General features: G+C 54.3%; 5 protein-coding genes and 2 non-coding genes across 7 annotated transcripts; 6 read left to right on the top strand and 1 right to left on the bottom strand.

Moving 5' to 3' along the window:
* Positions 1 to 144: 144 nt before the first annotated feature.
* Positions 145 to 4106, top strand: GLOTRDRAFT_116296 (Ca-transporting ATPase; the record flags this gene model as incomplete). The annotated part of the gene is made up of 13 exons (XM_007868333.1): positions 145 to 636; positions 713 to 965; positions 1017 to 1098; positions 1163 to 1419; positions 1471 to 1544; positions 1602 to 1746; positions 1807 to 1968; positions 2028 to 2278; positions 2330 to 3107; positions 3157 to 3294; positions 3345 to 3497; positions 3553 to 3755; positions 3807 to 4106. 13 exons carry the CDS (start codon positions 145 to 147, stop codon positions 4104 to 4106), a joined length of 3288 nt encoding a protein of 1095 aa, XP_007866524.1.
* A 395-nt stretch (positions 4107 to 4501) lies between these two features.
* GLOTRDRAFT_129672 (NAD P-binding protein) lies at positions 4502 to 5342 on the top strand (the record flags this gene model as incomplete). The annotated part of the gene is made up of 2 exons (XM_007868332.1): positions 4502 to 4868; positions 4927 to 5342. The coding sequence occupies 2 exons, from the start codon at positions 4502 to 4504 to the stop codon at positions 5340 to 5342; spliced, it is 783 nt and encodes a 260-aa protein (XP_007866523.1).
* A 331-nt stretch (positions 5343 to 5673) lies between these two features.
* On the top strand, positions 5674 to 5756 carry GLOTRDRAFT_t77. The gene has a single exon. It is a non-coding gene; the product is annotated as a tRNA-Ala (tRNA).
* A 108-nt stretch (positions 5757 to 5864) lies between these two features.
* On the top strand, positions 5865 to 7532 carry GLOTRDRAFT_116294 (3-carboxy-cis,cis-mucoante lactonizing enzyme; the record flags this gene model as incomplete). Its single annotated transcript, XM_007868331.1, has 4 exons — positions 5865 to 5945; positions 6000 to 6542; positions 6599 to 6887; positions 6940 to 7532. Exons 2-4 carry the CDS (start codon positions 6240 to 6242, stop codon positions 7530 to 7532), a joined length of 1185 nt encoding a protein of 394 aa, XP_007866522.1. The 5' UTR covers positions 5865 to 5945; positions 6000 to 6239.
* An 84-nt stretch (positions 7533 to 7616) lies between these two features.
* GLOTRDRAFT_t78 lies at positions 7617 to 7699 on the top strand. Its single transcript has one exon. It is a non-coding gene; the product is annotated as a tRNA-Ala (tRNA).
* A 53-nt stretch (positions 7700 to 7752) lies between these two features.
* On the bottom strand, positions 7753 to 9230 carry GLOTRDRAFT_138953 (uncharacterized protein). Its single transcript, XM_007868330.1, has 5 exons — positions 9060 to 9230; positions 8890 to 8997; positions 8394 to 8826; positions 8095 to 8337; positions 7753 to 8040 (listed from the first exon to the last, which is right to left on the bottom strand). Exons 1-5 carry the CDS (start codon positions 9213 to 9215, stop codon positions 7886 to 7888), a joined length of 1095 nt encoding a protein of 364 aa, XP_007866521.1. The 5' UTR covers positions 9216 to 9230; the 3' UTR covers positions 7753 to 7885.
* Positions 9231 to 12564: 3334 nt separating this feature from the next.
* On the top strand, positions 12565 to 14067 carry GLOTRDRAFT_76794 (uncharacterized protein; the record flags this gene model as incomplete). Its single annotated transcript, XM_007868329.1, has 5 exons — positions 12565 to 12645; positions 12700 to 13260; positions 13321 to 13487; positions 13536 to 13679; positions 13733 to 14067. The coding sequence occupies exons 2-5, from the start codon at positions 12725 to 12727 to the stop codon at positions 14065 to 14067; spliced, it is 1182 nt and encodes a 393-aa protein (XP_007866520.1). The 5' UTR covers positions 12565 to 12645; positions 12700 to 12724.
* Between the last annotated feature and the right edge of the window lie 4230 nt (positions 14068 to 18297).

The following is an 18297-nucleotide window of genomic DNA, read 5'->3' as shown; positions in this document are numbered from 1 at the left end:
TTCAAGACGCGTCCGCGCCAAGGTTCGCGCGTTTCCCGCAGTCGCGTCTAATGCGACACGCTGACAGCGCATCCGCCCAAGTCTGAAGGCTATGTTTATGTCCTGACAGTTCATGGTCCCGCACTATCCCAAACGTACGCTATAATGGGCTACGAACGCAGAAAATCCCCTGCCAGGGACTTGGGCAACGGCTTCCCCATGTCCTCGTCCAGCTCCTACGGACTCTCGCACGTCTCGCTCTCTGGGCGGTCGCAAACGATGCTGCCATACGCGCAACGCAGCCCGTCGCCGCCAGCGTCGGCTTATTTCACTAGCATTCCCCCAGACCATGGCCACGAACCAGAACCGTCGCCAGGTGCGGCTGAGCATTTCGCGTACAGCACGACGCTGCGCAGGCACCACACCGAGCCGTTTGGTCCGAGTGCTAGTGGGTCGCTGCCTACTCTAGGGTCTCTGGGCTCAGTTGTCAGCCAGGAAGGGCCGTCGGGGCTGTGGAATAGGGCTGTGAGTTTCGTCAAAAGTCGGCTGGGAGGTCAGGAGAATGACCTGGAGAACGGGAACGGGTATGCCAACGGCTTGAGGAAAGAGCCTCACGAGGAGACTCCCTCAGCCCGGTTCGCCCATATCTCAGCAGAGGTGAGTTTCATAAAGCAACACACGGCTGCGAGATTACGGCGGTTACGCCTGGAAGTCTGACATTCGTGGTACATAGGATACGATCTCTCATTTCCACACCTCCCCCACCGAAGGCCTTCCTTCCTCTCATATACCCGCGCTGAGAGAAGAGTATGGGTACAACGAGTTCTCCGTCTCAGCGCCAGAGCCAGCGTACATAAAGTTCGCCAAAACCATCTACGAAAGCCCGTTAATCCTGCTCCTCTGCGGGAGTGCCTTTATCAGTGCTATTATGGGCAATATTGATGATGCGGTCAGTATAACGGTTGCGGTGTTAATCGTGTTGACTGGTGAGTGTTCGTGCGGAATTGTACTTCATGGCAAATGTTGAATGTGTACAGTCGGGTTCGTCCAAGAACGACGATCAGAAAAGAGTCTGGAGGCTTTGAATAAACTCGTTCCTCACCACTGTCACTTGATCCGGTAACGTATCTTCTTCCTCATAATCATGCACTACGCTCACCTTGCGGTCCCTTCACCCTCTCAGAGACGGCCACTCCTTGACCGTCCTCGCCAACGAGCTCGTCCCAGGCGACATTGTGACCTTCACCACCGGCGACCGCATCCCCGCCGACGTACGACTCATCTCCGCCGTGGACCTCGAGATCGATGAGAGCAGCCTTACAGGCGAGACGACAAGCCGCAGGAAGGATGCGGAGACGTGCGTGTCTGGCGGGATGGGAGGGCCGGCGGCGTTGGCGGACAGGACGTGTATTGCCTATATGGGTACACTGGTTAGGAATGGTGAGTTGTTAAATTATTCGCAAGTGGAATAATGTGCTGACAGGATGATAGGGAGAGGGTCGGGGACGGTTATCGCTACAGGGAAGGATACCGAGTTTGGTGTCATATTCTCGATGATGGAAGACGTAAGCAAATCTCATCCCAGGAGTCAGAAGTTATGTTATCTATCTACTCCTCCACAGGTCGAGGAGCGCCGGACACCCCTCCAACTCAAAATGGACGAACTCGCCAAGAACCTGTCCATCCTCTCCTTCGGGATCATCGGCCTGATCTGCATCATCGGCGTCCTGCAGCAGCGCTCCTGGCTCGAGATGTTCACCATTGGAGGTAACGTCCCCGCCCCTCCGCGCCTGCGTCATATGGCTGATTGCTGCTGCTGAAGCGCAGTGTCCCTTGCTGTTGCAGCTATCCCCGAGGGCCTGCCGATCGTTACGACGGTGACGCTTGCGCTGGGCGTGCTGCGGATGAGTAATCGCAAGGCGATTGTGAAGAAGCTGCATTCGGTGGAGGCGTTGGGGTCTGTGTCGGTGATCTGCTCTGACAAGACTGGTGAGAGCCATGGGCTGTCTTGCGTGGCTGCTTTGTGGTATTCACCGCTGTGCTACAAGGGACACTCACGAAGAACGAGCAAACTGTCACCGAGCTGTACACAGTGGACGAAGCTGTGCATATCGACCCGGCTACCCGCGTCCATTCGGCCCACCAGGTTTCGGCAGCTGTGAAGAAAGCTCTCGAGATTGGTGCACTCTGCAATAATGCGTCTGCGTCTCGCAACGAGGAGGGCGTGTTCGTCGGGCAATCAACTGATGTCGCGCTGTTGAACATCCTGTCGTCGTTTAATCTTGATGACCCTCGGAAGGCACGTGTGCTATTCGCACTAAATGATGCAGAACGTTGACAGCATACGTAGAACTTCACCCGGCTGTCGGAGAGACCGTTTAATTCGGAAGTCAAGTACATGGCGGTCAGCGGGATACACTCTGGGTATTCAGGTCCAACCATCAATGGCTCGCCTCTGGAGTTTTACTACATCAAAGGATCGATTGACGCAATCCTCGACCGGTGTAAATTCTACTACGTTTCCGACGGGTCTACACCGGGGCTGGATTCCACCACTAAAGCCATGATCTTGCAAAAGGCACAAGCAACTGCCAGCCGCGGCCTGCGCGTGATCGCCCTGGCGTATGGCTACGGCTCCGTCGACGCGCAGACGGAGATGGCGTCGTCCAACTCGCTGGCCTCCGTCGCGTCCCGAGCGGGCACGCCGGAGAGCGAGAAGGCCAAGACGAACCTCGTTTTCGTCGGCTTTCAGGCTATGTTCGACCCCCCGCGGAAAGGCGTGTCGGACGCGATCAGCCTCCTCCAGCAGGCTGGCGTCCAGGTCGTCATGATCACGGGGGATGCGGAGCAGACCGCGCTGGCTATCGCGAAAGACCTGGGCTTGCTAGTTGGCCGCGCGATGCATGGCCGGGCGGGTAGCATTAGCGGATCGGGGTCTTTGAGTGCTGTGGCTGGAAGTGGGAGTTATTGCCTGACGGGCCAGATGATTGATAGGATGAGCAAGGGCCAGTTAAAGGAGATGGTGGGGGGCGTGAGCGTCTTTGCAAGGACGACGCCGAGGCATAAGATGGCGATTGTTGAGGCATTCCAGGCGAGAGGTGCTGTGGTGGCTATGACTGGCGATGGAGGTACGCAGGGTCTATTTCCCTAGGCGGACATGCTAACGTCGCCTCCTAGTTAATGACGCACCAGCCCTGAAAATGGCTGACATTGGTGTATCTATGGGCAAGAGCGGTACTGACGTCGCTAAAGAAGCTGCCGATATGATTCTTGTGGATGATAACTTTACAACGATCCTTCCTGCGGTTGAAGAAGGTGAGCCTCAGGCGGCGTTTTGGTTCGTTCGCTGACGTACCTTTGCGAAGGAAAATCAATATTCCATAACATACAAAATTTCCTGGCATTCCAACTTAGCACGGCTGCGGCAGCTCTGTCCATGATTACGCTCAGCACGATGTTTGGTTTAAGTAACCCGTTAAATGCGATGCAAATATTATTCATCAATATACTCATGGACGGTGAGACACTTTGTAACTCGAATCCAACGAGATGCTCAAAATCGTTTTCTTGCAGGGCCTCCTAGCCAGTCCCTCGGTGTCGATCCTGTGGATCCTATAGTTATGCGTAGACCACCACGACGGAAGGACGAGCCCATAATCAGCCGGCGCCTCATGTACAGAGTGCTTTTCTCTGCCTCGATGATCGTCATCGGTACCCTATATGTATACGCGTATGCATTATCCGACGATCACATGTCTAAACGAGAACAGACCATGGTGAGTGTTTCACTTCACCGGCGCGACGTCCCTTTACTGAGTTCCCGCTAGACGTTCACGTCGTTCGTCTTCCTGGACTTGGTCTCTGCGCTGCAAAACCGCGGCCTCGCCTGCTCGCTCACTGCGAACCGTATGCTCCTGACCACCGTGTCGATCTCCTTCCTCTCTCAGCTGGCGCTCGTGTACGTGCCGTTTATGCAGTCGATATTCCAGACGGAGGCGCTGGGCGCGGGGGACATGACGACGTTGCTGTGCCTTGCCGGGCTTAGCTTTGGTCTGCATGAAGCGCGGCGGAGGTGGGAGCGGAAGCTGGATAGGGAGATGGGTGGGTGGGCGGGTGAGATGGCGTAAATTCTGGATCGTCAAAGGACACAATGTGGAGGTACTATCATTATTCATTGCGTGCACACACTGTAGACTTATAATGCAACGCCGATATCTGTATGAAGCACCTTACGTTACTCACCTTCATCGAAAGGTGAACGATGGTAGGCTTGAGCCGCGTACACTCGGAGCATGTCACGGTATTCCACGCTGGAGCCCGATCGAGCGAGTTAGTGGAAGCAGAACAGCAGCGTCGGTCTCATCAGTGTCAGGTGGGCACAACCGGTCTTCTGGAGCATCGGATATGTCCTGTGGGCGTACGTGGGTGGGCCTATCAATCCCGAGTTCGCCGTCGAGCGGTCTATCACAGCCTCGTCGTCGTCGGTGTTCGTCCGTCCTTGTCCTGTCGACGCACCTGCGAGATGTCTGGCGTGGGTCGACTCGCTGGCAAAGTCGCCCTGATCACTGGTGCCGGGCGAGGGATAGGTCTGGCAGCAACGAAGAGGTTCCTCGCTGAAGGGGCAAAGGTGGTTCTGGCCGACATCGACCTCTCGGCCGCCCAGAAAGACGCTGAGCTGCTGAAGGAGCAATACAAGGACTCGGTGACGTTCATTCGAGGAGATGTGGCGAAGGAAAAGGATGTGAAAGCGAGTTGTCAGCTACCTTTGGAGAAGTGGGGGAAGCTGGATGTTGCGTTGCTGAATGCGGGTGTCTCGCACCTGCTGCAGCCGTGGCTTACGACGGACGAGAGCGTGCTGGATAGGATACTCGCCGTGAACGTCAAAGGACGTGAGTACCCCATTCACAGCACTTGTTGTGATTCCCCGAGGCCTCACCGCTCCCTTAGCTTGGCTGGGCATGAAGCACTCGGCTGCCGCCATGATCGCATCCCCGCACAAGGGCAAGGGGTGCTCCATCGTCCTCACCTCCTCGGTCGCCTCCCTCTACGGCCACCCCGCGTTCTCCGCGTACGTCGCGTCCAAGTGGGCCGTGCGCGGGCTCGGCCTCGCGGGCGCGCAGGAGTTCGCGAGGCACGGCATACGCGTGAACACGGTGCAGCCGGGGGCGACGGACACGCGCGTGTTTTGGGACGCGGCGCCCGGGGGGATGCAGGATAAGGTGGCAATGGGGGCGCTGAATGTGATGGGGAGGCTGGCCGACCCGGGGGAGGTGGCGAGTGTGATGCTGTTCCTCGCGAGCGACGAGGCGAGTTTTATGACGGGCTCTACTGTTGCTGTGCATGCAGGGGCGACTCCGACATGAGTAGTGTAAATGTACGCCCCCTCAGGTGAGGAGGAATCCGTGAGGATGGGAGTGGATGACTCGTCCCCACGCACCTTATGATGGTGATCAGAAATCACCTTGTCCATATGATAGTGGAATATCCCTTGCACGGTGTGCCACAGCGGGTTTTCGGAGTAGCTCCCGCGCATGAGCGATTTTACTAAGTCGTATTTAGGAGGCGCATTGATTTCCTGTCTTCAATCAAGATGGGAAAGGGCATTATTAACAATTTTCCCTTATATTTCACTCCTATACATAGTATATGAGCCACTCTTGGGACTGGTTATGCCGAGGGACCGATCACCCGTATGGGCACTTGGTGTAGATGGTTATCACGCTCGCTTAGCATGTTATGTTTGCGAGAGGGGACCGGTTCAATTCCGGTAGTGTCCACTTAGCAAAGTGCCTCTCCATCCTTTTCTTGCTCAAGGGGGTCATGCAAGGATTATTCGTATGCAAGTAGAAGGCGCTCTACCATGTCGGGTATTTCCACCCGTACGACCATCTCGAGGCTCAGACTGCCCACATAAGATCCAGACAGTCCTGACACTCTGATCTTACAGTCATCGCTTGCCAGTGAAGGCACGTGTAATGTTCGTCGGTGAAGAAGCGCACGGAGAGCTGACCTTGTTGTAGCAGGACGACGCGAGGTCGGAGCCCGTGGCGCTGCCGTCGTGCATCCTCAACCGTGTCCTGATCTGTTCATCCTACATACTATCAAAGCCTCACTGGATGAAACTAGATGGGTCCGGCGCACCGTGCATCGGCGGACTGTCTGCATACGCCGGGACTTTGTCGGCACAACCGAGGAAACATCGATCGGTCCGCAGACTCTGATAAGAGCCCGTCCGAATCATTGCAATCCCTGAACTCGCCATGTCCACCTACCGCATCCTCGTCGCCTCCTACTCCTCGAGCATATACACCGTCGAGTTCTCGACGTCCCCGCCTGCGCTCAGGCTCGTGTCCAGCGTCGAGGTCGGACACCATCCGTCGTGGATAACGCCTCATCTGTCCGACCCGACTACAGTGTTTACGGGGCTGGAACAGGCGGACGGGAAGGTTGCGGAAGTGAAGTATGACGAAGAGGGGAAGGGGACTGTTGTGAGAGTGCTTGAGAGCGGCGGGGCGGACCCGTGTACGCTCCTGGCGGTAGGACAGGGATTGATCATAGGAAATGTGAGCTCTGAACATGTACTACGAGTCTGCCTGACATGAACCAACTACTCCCCCAGTATTCGTCTGGCACGGTCCAGTCGATCCCTCTCTCCTCGTCCTCGCCTTATCTCCCCTCCAAGGCAACCCATGCACCGATACAACTACAGGGAACCGGTCCGCACCCGGACCGCCAGCTCTCCTCGCATCCGCACCAAGTCTACCAGCCTCCTTCGCGAGAGGAGGTCCTCATACCGGATTTAGGCGCGGACAAGACCTGGCGGCTCGTGAAGCGAGAGAACGGCTGGTCCGTTGCGGGTGCGGTCGACTATCAGGCAGGCGGCGGGCCGAGACACGTCGTAGTCCACGGTGCGTAGCGTATTGCACGGATCCACGGGCCTGCTCACTGACCTGTCCCAAGAGGGCACCCTGTACACGGTGCTCGAGCTTTCCAACACGCTCGCAGTACACTCCTTCCCCCCGCTCTCTGCCTCCTCGCAGCCCACCTTCATAACCTCCCACCCAACGCACATCCCCGCACCCGCGCCCTCGCACGCGAGCGATACCCCAAAAACGCCTCTCTCCGCAGATGCACCCCCCATCCCCCCCGGCGTACCCCTCGGCATGCTCGCCGCCGAAATCCTCCTCGCCCCCGCCAGCCCCTCCTTCCCCACATCCCATCTCTACGTCTCGAACCGCAACGACCCCTCCCCCGGCGGGGACACCATCGCCATCTTCGCCCTCTCACCGCCCAGCGCACCGACACGCGTCGGCGAGGTGAAGACGGGCCTGCACCACGTGCGCGGGATGATATTGTTCGGGCCAGACGAGCGGTACCTCGTCGCGGGCGGCGTGAACGGCGGCGGGGTACGCGTGTTCGAGCGCGTGGACGGGGGCGCGGGGCTGCGGGAGGTGGCGCGGCTGCCGGGCTTGGCCGAGGCGCAGGTCGGGGACGCGGAGGGGCTGGTGCGCGCGCCTACGGGGTTCTTGGTTGTGCATGTAAATGAGAGTTAGTAGAGGGTGACCACACTGGCAACAGGACCAATAGGACTTGTTCACATCACTCCATCATTGAGTTTATATTTCCTGCCATTTTATGGGCACTTGGTGTAGATGGTTATCACGCTCGCTTAGCACTAGAAATCTGCGAGAGGGGACCGGTTCAATTCCGGTAGTGTCCATGAGGCAAATCCGGTCATCGTTTTTGGAAATTGAATATAAAGTTGAATGGAATGGGCCCCATAACAAGTTATTTTCCTCGTCTGTTTGTCCGTTTCCTGAACCGTCGTCGTACTGTAGCTACACCATGCACGTAAAACACAAGCAACACTGTAAGGGTCATTGCACGAGGATATGCAAGCACGCTATTAACCCTCCATATCGACATCACCATTCGTACCCAGACTTTCAGATAGTAGGGCCTGCGCAGCTTTACGAATGGTAGCGATCTTTTCTCTCATAACCCTGATCGACTCGGGGAACAGCCGTTCCGGTGCATACGGCCCTTCTGACTCTATATTAACTACCGAGGAATCAGCCTCCCTGCTCTTGCGAGGCAACGTCCAGGTGCACTCACATAAGAAATAATCACGGACGCGCTTGAGCTCGACGCAGCCCTCGAATTCGGGGTGCCGGAGGACTTCGCGGCTCATGGTCTCCTTGCGCATGTTCTGCTCGTTCACGCTGACCGCGTGCGTCTGCGGGTCGACGTCGATGACTCCTGGGGAGAAGCATTTTTGGAATTTGTGCGCGAGGTGTGGGGGCACGGGTTTTGCGGGGTTGAGGACGATGAGGGGGAGGATGCGGTAGGATGCGGTGGCTATCGTAGGTTAAGCTGGAGGGCCAGTAGTAGGAAGGAAACTCTCGGGGACGTACCGACTGGACTGAACTTCGCGTGGTCCTTCCCGACGCCTTTTACCGCGTGCAGCTCCATATCCACCTCCTGCCCTGGGCGGAGCTTCATGAGCACGATGTCGGGGTTCGTCGGCGCCGGCGGGCAGTTCGCAAACACGCTGTCCTGCTCGCCCTGCGGCTCCCACTTGAGGTGCGACGAGAGCACCTCCGAGTTGTGGTAGAGCTGCGCGGGGTCGGTCGAGTCCTTCGGCGCGGACTTGTTGCGCGTGCACGCGGCCTGCAGGCGGAAGACGAGCGTGTTGCGGTCGGTCGCTTGGCCTGAGGAGTCGCGCATTTCCATGAGTGCGGGGTCGACGTTGAGCGGTACCATGCCGAGCCGGTGCGCGAAGACTTCGTCGACCATGACGGTCGTGTTGTTGAAGACGTAGACATGCTCGATGCACACCATCGGGACCTGCGCGATTATCGTCACATTCGGGCTGTGCTGTGAAGGGCGCAGATAGAGTTGAGCACGCACCTCCGCGATTAGTATCCGTCTGAACGCATTCGCTATCGACGCATCCACGCCGACGAGATCGAACTCAATGGACCGATTCGACTTGCGAGTTACCTTCACGCGGAGCCTCTGCCCTTGCGGAAGAACGGACTGTCAGCGCCGCTTCGCGATGGACTTCGGGGTGAGCGCACCTCTTTGAATTTCTCCAGATTCCAAGAATGGTCCTCGTCCGGCCAGTATCCCGGGAAGTCCGTGCTCGAGACATCTCTGGCGCGCTCGGCATCGACGCGGACATGTCGGCGGGGGTCGTAGAGAGACTGCGACGACGTCGACGCCAGAGAAGTCATTTTGGGGGATGTGGTCCTTGGTGAAGTCGGCCCATCCGACTCGAGAGGGACACAATTCAGGAAAATTTTGGATTACTCATTGATCTGCTACAATTATAGTAATTGAAATTATGAGTGGCCCCATAAGGGGTTATCGCCTTGCAAAATCCGAAATTACCCTCCGTCACCGTCGTCCGAGTCGGACAAGGATCGCATTAGAGCTAGAGTCGTCTTGCTCACTCTGATATGAACCTGATGGTCTTCCACGTCTGTTGTCTCCTATATCGGCTCTTTTGGAGACCCTCAGACAGCCGCATATGTGCTGTGAGGGGGTCTCCCAAGGAGGCAGTGGCTCGTGGCATATGCATGATTCATGCTAGCGCTTGACTCATGGATCCCCTCGAGTACGTAGGTGACGCGATGCCGTAAATGCCAGTGCCAGGTTTGTGGCAGCTTTGATAGCCTTTCCCACTGTCAGCCTATCTTCCAAAGAAGTGTACCCAGGTTTTCCATGAGATTCTGGCGGGCTCGCGAGCCTTATTTCAGCAAACTTGAAGGTGCGTGGTGTCGTTACAAACGGTCCGTTGGTAAGCTCGGTCCGCGACGCAGAGCTTTTCGCTCAGCCCTGGGCGCGTGGCCGGGTAACACAATAGGCCTGGACCAGAAGGAAATCAATGGGGGTGTCATGACAGGCCACAGGTATAGGATAGGGTCGCAGGTCAGTTCGTCATCTGCGAGGAAGACCGGGTACTGTCTGCGTGCCCAGGTTCGCTTCGGAAAGTATGGACCGGAATTGCGTCTCGCGGCCTTAGAGCTGCAACCGAACGACACTGCGTACTTACGTCCATCGACTACAGGAGACTCCAGGCCCCAAGAGATACAGAACAGTGGCGGGTGAGGACTCAGTGCAACCGTTTGCCGACTGGACAATCAGGGCTGATGGAAGAGCAGGGGACTGCCATCACGTAGCTTAATTTCGGAAAGATTGAGGAGGCTAGCTCGAGGCTAGGCAATCTCCGTATCGTAATCGGGGCGCCTATGTATTTACCTCTGCTGAAGCTCGTACTGAATATTTCCCAAGGGTCGTTGCCACTTGCCAGAAACAACTTCTTAAGAAGTGGAATGCGTGCGTGGCGCACACGGACAACCCTCCGTGAGGCTACCGTGGGTCTGGATTATAATGGGTATGCTCATCGTGCACCAGTTTGCCCTTTTCTTTCCGCCCTCGTTGTCCTAGTCCCCTGCGAAGCCCGACGTTGGATCCATCAACGGTCGCTGTCAACCAATGTCGTATTGGAATGGTCAGTCTCCGGAGGACATACAGAAGCAACAAGGCGAGCGAGGTGTGGATAAGCGACCCTTCTCGCGCTCACGCTGGCATGTAGATGTGACCTCTTTCATCATGCATGTGCTGTGCGGGGTATACTCGTACGTATGTCAATCATTCGAGCATGCCAGGTGCCATGAATTGTGTCGTAGATGGGAGTTGATACACGGACTTCCGTTCGACTGGTCACTCCTGCGAAGCCGGCACGTATGCAAATGGGGAGCAGCCGTGTACTTCATGTGTCGATGGACCACGGCTGCGTGTCTAGCCATCGACCTCGCCATTATCGACCAGCGCTCGTATTTTGACGTGAGGCCCATTTGCCTTACTGCTATTCACCACGGACTTGACCAACGTTGGGATAGACCTTGCATTTTTCATTCCAGGTGAGGTCGATCTCTTTCTGCGTCTCGGTTCCGCCCACCTGTATCTCCGATGGCACAGGCTACGAACGCTGTCGCTCATGGTCTGGCCTTGTTTATTCTCAGCGGTCGGATGTATGTCCTTACTCCTCCCCTCCCTTCACCCCAGCTAACGACGTCTCCTCCGCTAACAGAGTCGAGATATGGAAAAAGCAGTCCATCAGCATAAGTGCGATCATACTGCAAATCGCTCTCTGGGTCATAATCATTCGCTGTGGGTCCTTCCTGCTTTCACTCGATACTGTAGAGCTCAATGTTTTCTATGCAGCTGTGGTGCAAGCGGGTGGAGTATGGCAGGATGATGTCACCCACCTGCTTCTCGCGGCTTACCGTGCGTCCAATCATGATTCCAACATTTTCGACGCTTTGATGAGAGTGTCTGTAGTCTGTTCGCTCGAAACTCTATGGGCTATACTAGGGTTTGTCGGTCTCCATCGATTGTATCGCAAAACCTTCCCCGGCACAAGGGGAAAGGCGTACATCGTAAATACGGTTACCATGCTGTATCGCCAAGGTTGTGTGTACCTGATGATTCCTATGTTCCCTTGTCTGTCTGCAATGGTCTGCCCTCCCATTTATTGCGTCGGCGTTCTACTGAGCTCACAAATCACACAGGGTGTATCTATATTGATGACGAGTGGTACGGCATCCATTATACTCCTTCATTGCCATCGCATTCACGTCACCTTACGACCGGGGTCCGCAGTTCCCTTGATGTATGTAAGTGTGTTTGTGCTCATTCGACGCGTGATCATGATCCGCAATAATTTATCATCTGGCAGACAACGGGAATGGTCGCATGTGAGTCATTACGCAGGTGTCCATTGGTCGAGCTTACTGTTCGATTGCGTCAGTCGTAGCCGTGTAAGTTCCCCTTTGCACCGACGACCTACCACTACCATTTCTCGCCAGGTGTACGTGCGCATGTCGCACATACCAAGGCATGGTATTGCGGGAAGACGGATGCCCTATGAAGATGTGCGTAGCGTGCTTATCCGTTTCGAGCTCGGCTGAGAATTTCTCTCTAGCGCGTGCGGTTTCAAGTCAACGCGCACAGGGGCTGGTCCCAATCTGCCAAAGGCTCGTTCTCGTTCGCCTGCCGTTGAGCTGCGCGTGCTCAGCAATGCTTCGGGGCGGCGAATCAGTGACTCCGAGATTATTGTGCTGGACTCTTTCATCGGGTGAGTGGAGCGTATCTCATCCAGACCGAGTTCTAGGTAGTTAAGTCAACTTCGAACTCCTTGCAGACAGTATCCTCCCATATCCCAGCCCCACACCCCAAGTAGCCACTCATCGCAAATGCGCGACATTCGACATCATGATAATACGGCGAGCCCTGGCAGTGTAGTGTAGATCTGTTGGTGATATCTCAAGCCGATGTGGCGCCTCATTTGCAATAATGATTCTGGTACTTGTATTGGCGTGGATGAAGAGGCGTCGCATTCTGTCGGACTCCGGCAAATCACACAGATTCGAATAACGTATTACTTTTTATGAAAGGTTTCGAAAAGATCGACAAATTGTCATCCGTTCCTGAGATCAAGAGGGCTGTGTAAGCTGTGCACACATGTACACGTGCCGAGGTCATTAGTCGCCTTGGACCGTAGTCTCTCGCAGAAGTGCACAACTTGTCGTTCTTCACTCCGACCTGTAGCTGCGAAACGCTCGAGCCGCGCTGGCACCATATATCATAGAATTACAGGTGCGTAATATCCATTTTATCTCAATATCTTTTTCTTATACCGTACCTCCGCAGCGGGAGTCATACACGAATATCCGCCATGATAGTTGACAAGGTCCCACTCCCTGAAGATCCTACTCCAGCCGACGCTCCTCCCTCGTATGACTCGTTGACTGCTGGTCCGTCTAGCGTAAATCCGTCTTTGGCGGCTGAAGAGAAATCTAGGGTCCCTTCGACATCTGCCATCGCGTCCGGGAGTAATTCCCCCAGTACTGCACAAGGAGATTCTTTATCGAGCGCGAAAAGCAGGCTTCATGCGTCCAGTGGACAATCTAAGCCCTGGTGGTCATTCAGCCTAGCTGGCATGCGGACAGCCCGTCAAGTGCGCGCTACGATATCAAACCTGCTGCACGGCATCGTGGTGCAACTCTCAGAGGGGAGCACAGCCAACGACGAGAGCGCTATCGGGATTTTAGAGAGTTGTGCAGATACGTGTATCATGCATGATATATCCTTCTCTTTGCTACTGCAAGAGAAGAGCATTGAGGGCCATACACCGATTTACTGGGCGATATTGAAGCGCCCGACACGTGCAGCCGCGCGAACGCCTTCCCCCATGCCAGGACCATCGCGCTCGTTCTCGGGTAGCTATTCTGCATTCGACGAGTGGCCGAGTGAACCTACGGACGGACCAAGCCGGGACTTGACCCTCACTCTACTCAAGTTCTCCGCCCCCCTTACTGAGAGCACCAAATCTGAGATACGGCTCGCATGCATGCTAAATTCGGACGATGCTCTCTTTCAGCGGATTAGGTCGTCCGACATATTTTCTCCCATCACTGGCACCGACCAAATCCTTTTCGGTACCCCCGATGCTGCCGCCGACGGCGGACAGGCCATAGATGAGATAGGGCAGGGTAGGGGGGCTAAAGATAGGGTCAGAGTCGTACATATGACGAATGACGATGCAGCATTTGCCGCTCACTTCGAAGTGCCCTTGTTCCAGAAGAGGATGAGGGTAGGGGGTAAAGTTTCCTTAGAATTCGTTGCAAAAGGTACGAAATATATCCGAACAATTCTGACGAGTATTCAGTGAAGTACCTTTCAGGCCGTCTATTCCGACTCTCGTTTCTAGTGGCCAGTCCATACGACACATATGCGCACGGCAAGACACTCAAGCCCGGCTCGTGGTTGGTCTCACTCGAGATCCTCGAGCATTCTCCTCCGACGTGGATAGACTCGCGGCTCGTGATCCGAGAAAGCCGATATTCATCCCCTCCTGAGACACCTTCCACGCCTCCAGGAGGGAAGGCGAAAGCGAAACCTAGTATAACTCTGAGACTGAAGTCGTCCACACAGCTGTACGTCGGCAATGTGCATAGCCAAGGGATCCAGGTCGGCCTCGATGAGAGCTTGATGGGCGGCAATCTGATGTATGAGTGAGTGCTGTTTGTCGTTGTGGCGTCATCATAGCCCCTCGTGTTTCTCACCTGTATCGTCATCATCAGTGGTACAAGTTACTTCACGCCAAATGGTACACTCCGTGCTATGCTTGAGGCCCGGCTCGTTAAGCCAGGAACCGACTGTATCATCTGCTAGAGCTACTGATATTGCCAGGCTCGGATACGTGTTATCATATCATGATCTCCCCGTGAACATATCTTGTACGGTAGCACGGCAGTACTACCTACTGATATTATCAACCGCCTGAAGGATATGCCGCACTACGGCACGATTGACTGTAGGGACATAGGTATGTAGGAGCTTGCTCGTGAGGGAGTGGGGAATTTGTATCCCTGCGAAGGCCTTTTCGAAGCGCGAGAGCTATCGTTCGATGCAGTGTGCGATGCGACCGCGGCGGAGCTATTATCCCTCCGTTCTACCACTTGACTGGTGTCTTCGTGGCCTGCCGGAAGACAGACCAAGAAGGCCTTTAGCAATTCCTCGCGCATGGAGAACATCAGTCCCGGTCTGCCTGGAGACGCCGGCATATAGGGATTGACAGCCGGAGTAGGAAACGCAACACCCCATGATGTGCCGTCCCTATTTTTGTCCTGAGGTAAACCAATGTGGCGAGGAGTTATCTGGACTATGAGCTGTTGCACGTTCCCACCACATAGCTGGCTGTTTTACCGTATCTATATCAACGATGATCGCTTCCTCCTTCTTGATTGGAATCAGCTCACGCTTGGATGCGACTGTCTCCGACTGAAGGCGCGCTGCCTTCCCGGGAGGTTGGGTCTCCTTTGTCTTCACAGCAGATGGCCCGAACCGAAATGCGGGACCCACCCTTTTTTTCCGTGTTCGAAAGAAACCGAAATCTGTGGGATGCGCTGATCAGCAGACATGTACAGTTTCTGGTCGAAAACGCCGGACGTACCAATGACCTCTCTCGCTTGACTGCTTTGGACAGATCATGCTCGGTTACCACCTATGCAGCGCATGAATATTAGAAACTGGCCCAATGAGAGAGAATTAATGTCGACACCTCTTGCTTATACTGCTGGAGCGCAGAAGAGAGGCTGATATATTCTTCTTTCTTCACAATATCAATATTACCGATATAAACTTCGATCTTGGGCGGCTTCAAATCCGGTCGCGAAACGCGACTAGAATCCTCCAACGCGTCACTTCCTCGGTTTGAGGGACTCTAGAAAAGGCCTATGGACATGGTTTATACAGAGACTCTTCGTATTGACTTGCCTGTGTACTAGATAAATCAAAGTCCGCGGGAGCGCGGTTCGTGGGAGTCTCAGAAAGCTTCGATAGAGTCGGATAGACCATTCACGTGGGAAGCCTCTGCCTCCAGTCCCAGGCCTTCCAGTCGTGTTTTCAGTTCCACCACCTGCCGCCTGTATTCGGCACCCTCCTGCTGGAGACCATCATGACATTGGAGGGCATGACTCACACAGACATCCTGGATAGTTTTATAGTACGTGCGTTCAGTGCAGTATGGATATATTTTGTGGATGGTGAACTCGACGGTGCTCGTCAGGTTATATCTCCGTTCGCCTTGTCACGAGGAACTGAATACTATGCAAGAAACAAATGTGAATCCTACACACTTTCCAAGGTAGAATGGAAGAGGCGGACCTGAGGCTGGCGAAGTCGAGGCAGCACACTTATAAGGGCTGCTCAATTCTCAACTGCCTCCTGTCGTTCGTTCAGTCGTTCAATCCGTCGTGCTAAAAATAATGAGAAAGAAGAGATCGCCAAGCCGCGCCGATGGCCAGCTGGGGGAGAAAAATCAAATGAGCATGGTCTCCAATTTGTCTCGAATCATCTGCCATCACTTCTTCCTCACTCTTTTGGGTGCGATTGAACGAACGACGGCTTGAACGACGGGTGTCAGTTGAGAATTGAGCAGCCCTAAAGCTCCATTGATCTGGTCATGCTACACCCATTGAGAAGTTTTTCTAGCGTGCAGCCGTCTCACAGACTTGGAAGCAGACGCATTGTCCACCTGATGAAGGCACAGCGCATTGCCGCGGAACCAAACGAGACGAGGATGACTCGTGGGCTATGCTGAACATCAATGTTCATTAAAGTTGTGTTACCTTCGACAGTCCATCAGACATGTAGGGTGGGCGATCCGTATGGAACAGAGAAGCTTAAGGTATTCTCTGAGTAACAGCTCATCTTGTGTGAGACCAAAGACCGTTAGCGACATACGCAGCGCTGAACTGGCGGGAGGATAGGTAATCTCACCGTAAAATTGTGCTCCTCGGCTCGGCCATTCTTCCATCCGTGAACAGTCCGCCTCAGAACAAGAGACTCAACATCCATGACGTTCCGTTCGCCTGCGCACCATCCGAGAAGATCGTTGCGGTACTAGCAGACAGTCGGTTTGGCAGGAAGGCGCGATGCCAGCCGCACACTAGCCATGGAAGTGCATTCATCAATGTGAACCCTGAAGGGCGCACGGATGGGCATTGCAATGGGACAAAATACAGACTTGAACCGTGCACTGAACATCGATCATGAATCGAGTCGTCGACGAGGACCCCGGCATACTGGTATATATGTTTGATCCTAGTGCGGACATAAACGGCCAATTTTGAGGCCCTATGTCAGGCTCCTAAACCCAACCTAAACCTAGGCTGCATCTAGTCGCGCGGCATTTGGCGTGGTGCGCATATTCCGATCACGTGACCTCATTAGTGTTATGGAATCGTCAGATTAACCGCGTTCCCCAGCGCGTCGCAACCCTCTAGAAAGAATTAATGAGCTTCAGGTACATAGTTTGAAGTGACACCAAAGTTGTGCTCAATTAGTGTCTGTTTTGGGTGCCGTATCGACCGATAAAGCCTATTCTGTACCATGATAGGCTCCAGCGCATATTGATAATAATCCATTCCCCCCATGGGCTGGTAGAAGTAATGAGTAGCAATACATATATGTTTTTACGCCATATTGAGGTATGCTACTGAGCGTGGTGTCTTTAAAATGTGCTCTGAAGGGTAGAGCTTCAACATGTTCCCCTTTTGGGACGGCCAGAGCTGCTGATGTCAGCAGCATGTACCGAACGAAGTTAATGCTCCTACAGCGGAAAGAGAGCGCCAAAAAATCTGAGACTACTCAAGTTGCATCAGTACCAGCAGGTACTCCTGCCATATCATATGTTTTTCCCTCGCTACATGGAGACCTGGGTACGAAACGGTGAGTCTGTCGAGGTGGCCGTGGGAGTAGTCACGTGATATCGAATATGCGTACCCGTACTAAGGGGGCGCGATCCGCGGCAGACCGTTATATGCCGACTGCCCTCCACCTGCCTTATAAGGGAGGCATTTAATCGGTCGCCTTTGGGAGACTAACCTAAACCATCCATCCTTAGCGTTCTCGCTCCTCCTTTACTAGGGCGCACGTGCAGTGTTATATAATACAAATCTATTTTCAATTTATTACCGGATACAGAACGAACAAGAGGAGGAGAACGCTATAGGACGGCTGGCACAAATGTCATCGCCGAGATCCCCGAGGCTGACTAAGCGGACGGTAGCTGAAGCCTCTCAGCAGCGGTCGGCGGGCCTTCACGCAACCATTTACAACTTATTACCTTGGGATTTACCGCTCGGTGTACTTTATAGTAATGTAAAAATGTCCTAACTGAATGGTATACTCATGCAATGGTTATCAGTAGTACCGAAGGCTGAATATCCGGCTGAAGAGGCATAATGGCTATAGACAAGCCCCTCTGAGTGTCAGATTTTGGCTATGAATGATCTCTGCGAAGACGTAGTTGTCGTCTGTAGCAAGACAACAAAGGCTCACTCAGCACGTCTTCCGGGACAATGCAAAGATAGTAGATTACCTGTAGCAAGACAACAAAGGCTACAGGATACATGTAAGCAAACGGTAAACAAACGACAGGGTATGGCGCGCGTCTCACCTCACTCAGCACGTCTTCCGGGACAATGCAAAGATGAGGTTGGCGTACGAGACGCGCGCGGTACTTAATCCCAGGATACGTCCAGGAACAAAGATAACGATACCGTTGATATGAGTTTATCATAAGTCTAATAAGTGGAAATATCAAATAACGAGCGTTGCTGAGGTGAATCGTATCGAACTGTCAACAAGATACGATAGTCCAGAAAAGGCAAATGTTAGTTGCGAGGAATCCGGGCGCGTTTGTCTCTCCAACACTCCCCCTCAAACCGCGCGGAGTCCAAG

This window comes from Gloeophyllum trabeum, assembly GCF_000344685.1.
Source record: "Gloeophyllum trabeum ATCC 11539 unplaced genomic scaffold GLOTRscaffold_00007, whole genome shotgun sequence".
NCBI classification, from domain to species: Eukaryota; Fungi; Basidiomycota; class Agaricomycetes; order Gloeophyllales; family Gloeophyllaceae; genus Gloeophyllum; species Gloeophyllum trabeum.
The sequence above is the reverse complement of the archived record's forward strand: the minus strand, read 5'-3'. Positions and strand labels throughout refer to the sequence as shown.

What these genes read in the sequence shown, in the direction of transcription:
- GLOTRDRAFT_138953 (XM_007868330.1), bottom strand. Translation starts at nt 9,215, where the DNA reads ATGACTTCTCTGGCGTCGACGTCGTCGCAGTCTCTCTACGACCCCCGC. An exon ending in GACGGATACTAATCGCGGAG is followed by an intron (nt 8,827 to 8,889) that starts GTGCGTGCTCAA and finishes ATAATCGCGCAG; the next exon opens with GTCCCGATGGTGTGCATCGA. An exon ending in CGTCCGTGATTATTTCTTAT is followed by an intron (nt 8,041 to 8,094) that starts GTGAGTGCACCT and finishes ATTCCTCGGTAG; the next exon opens with TTAATATAGAGTCAGAAGGG.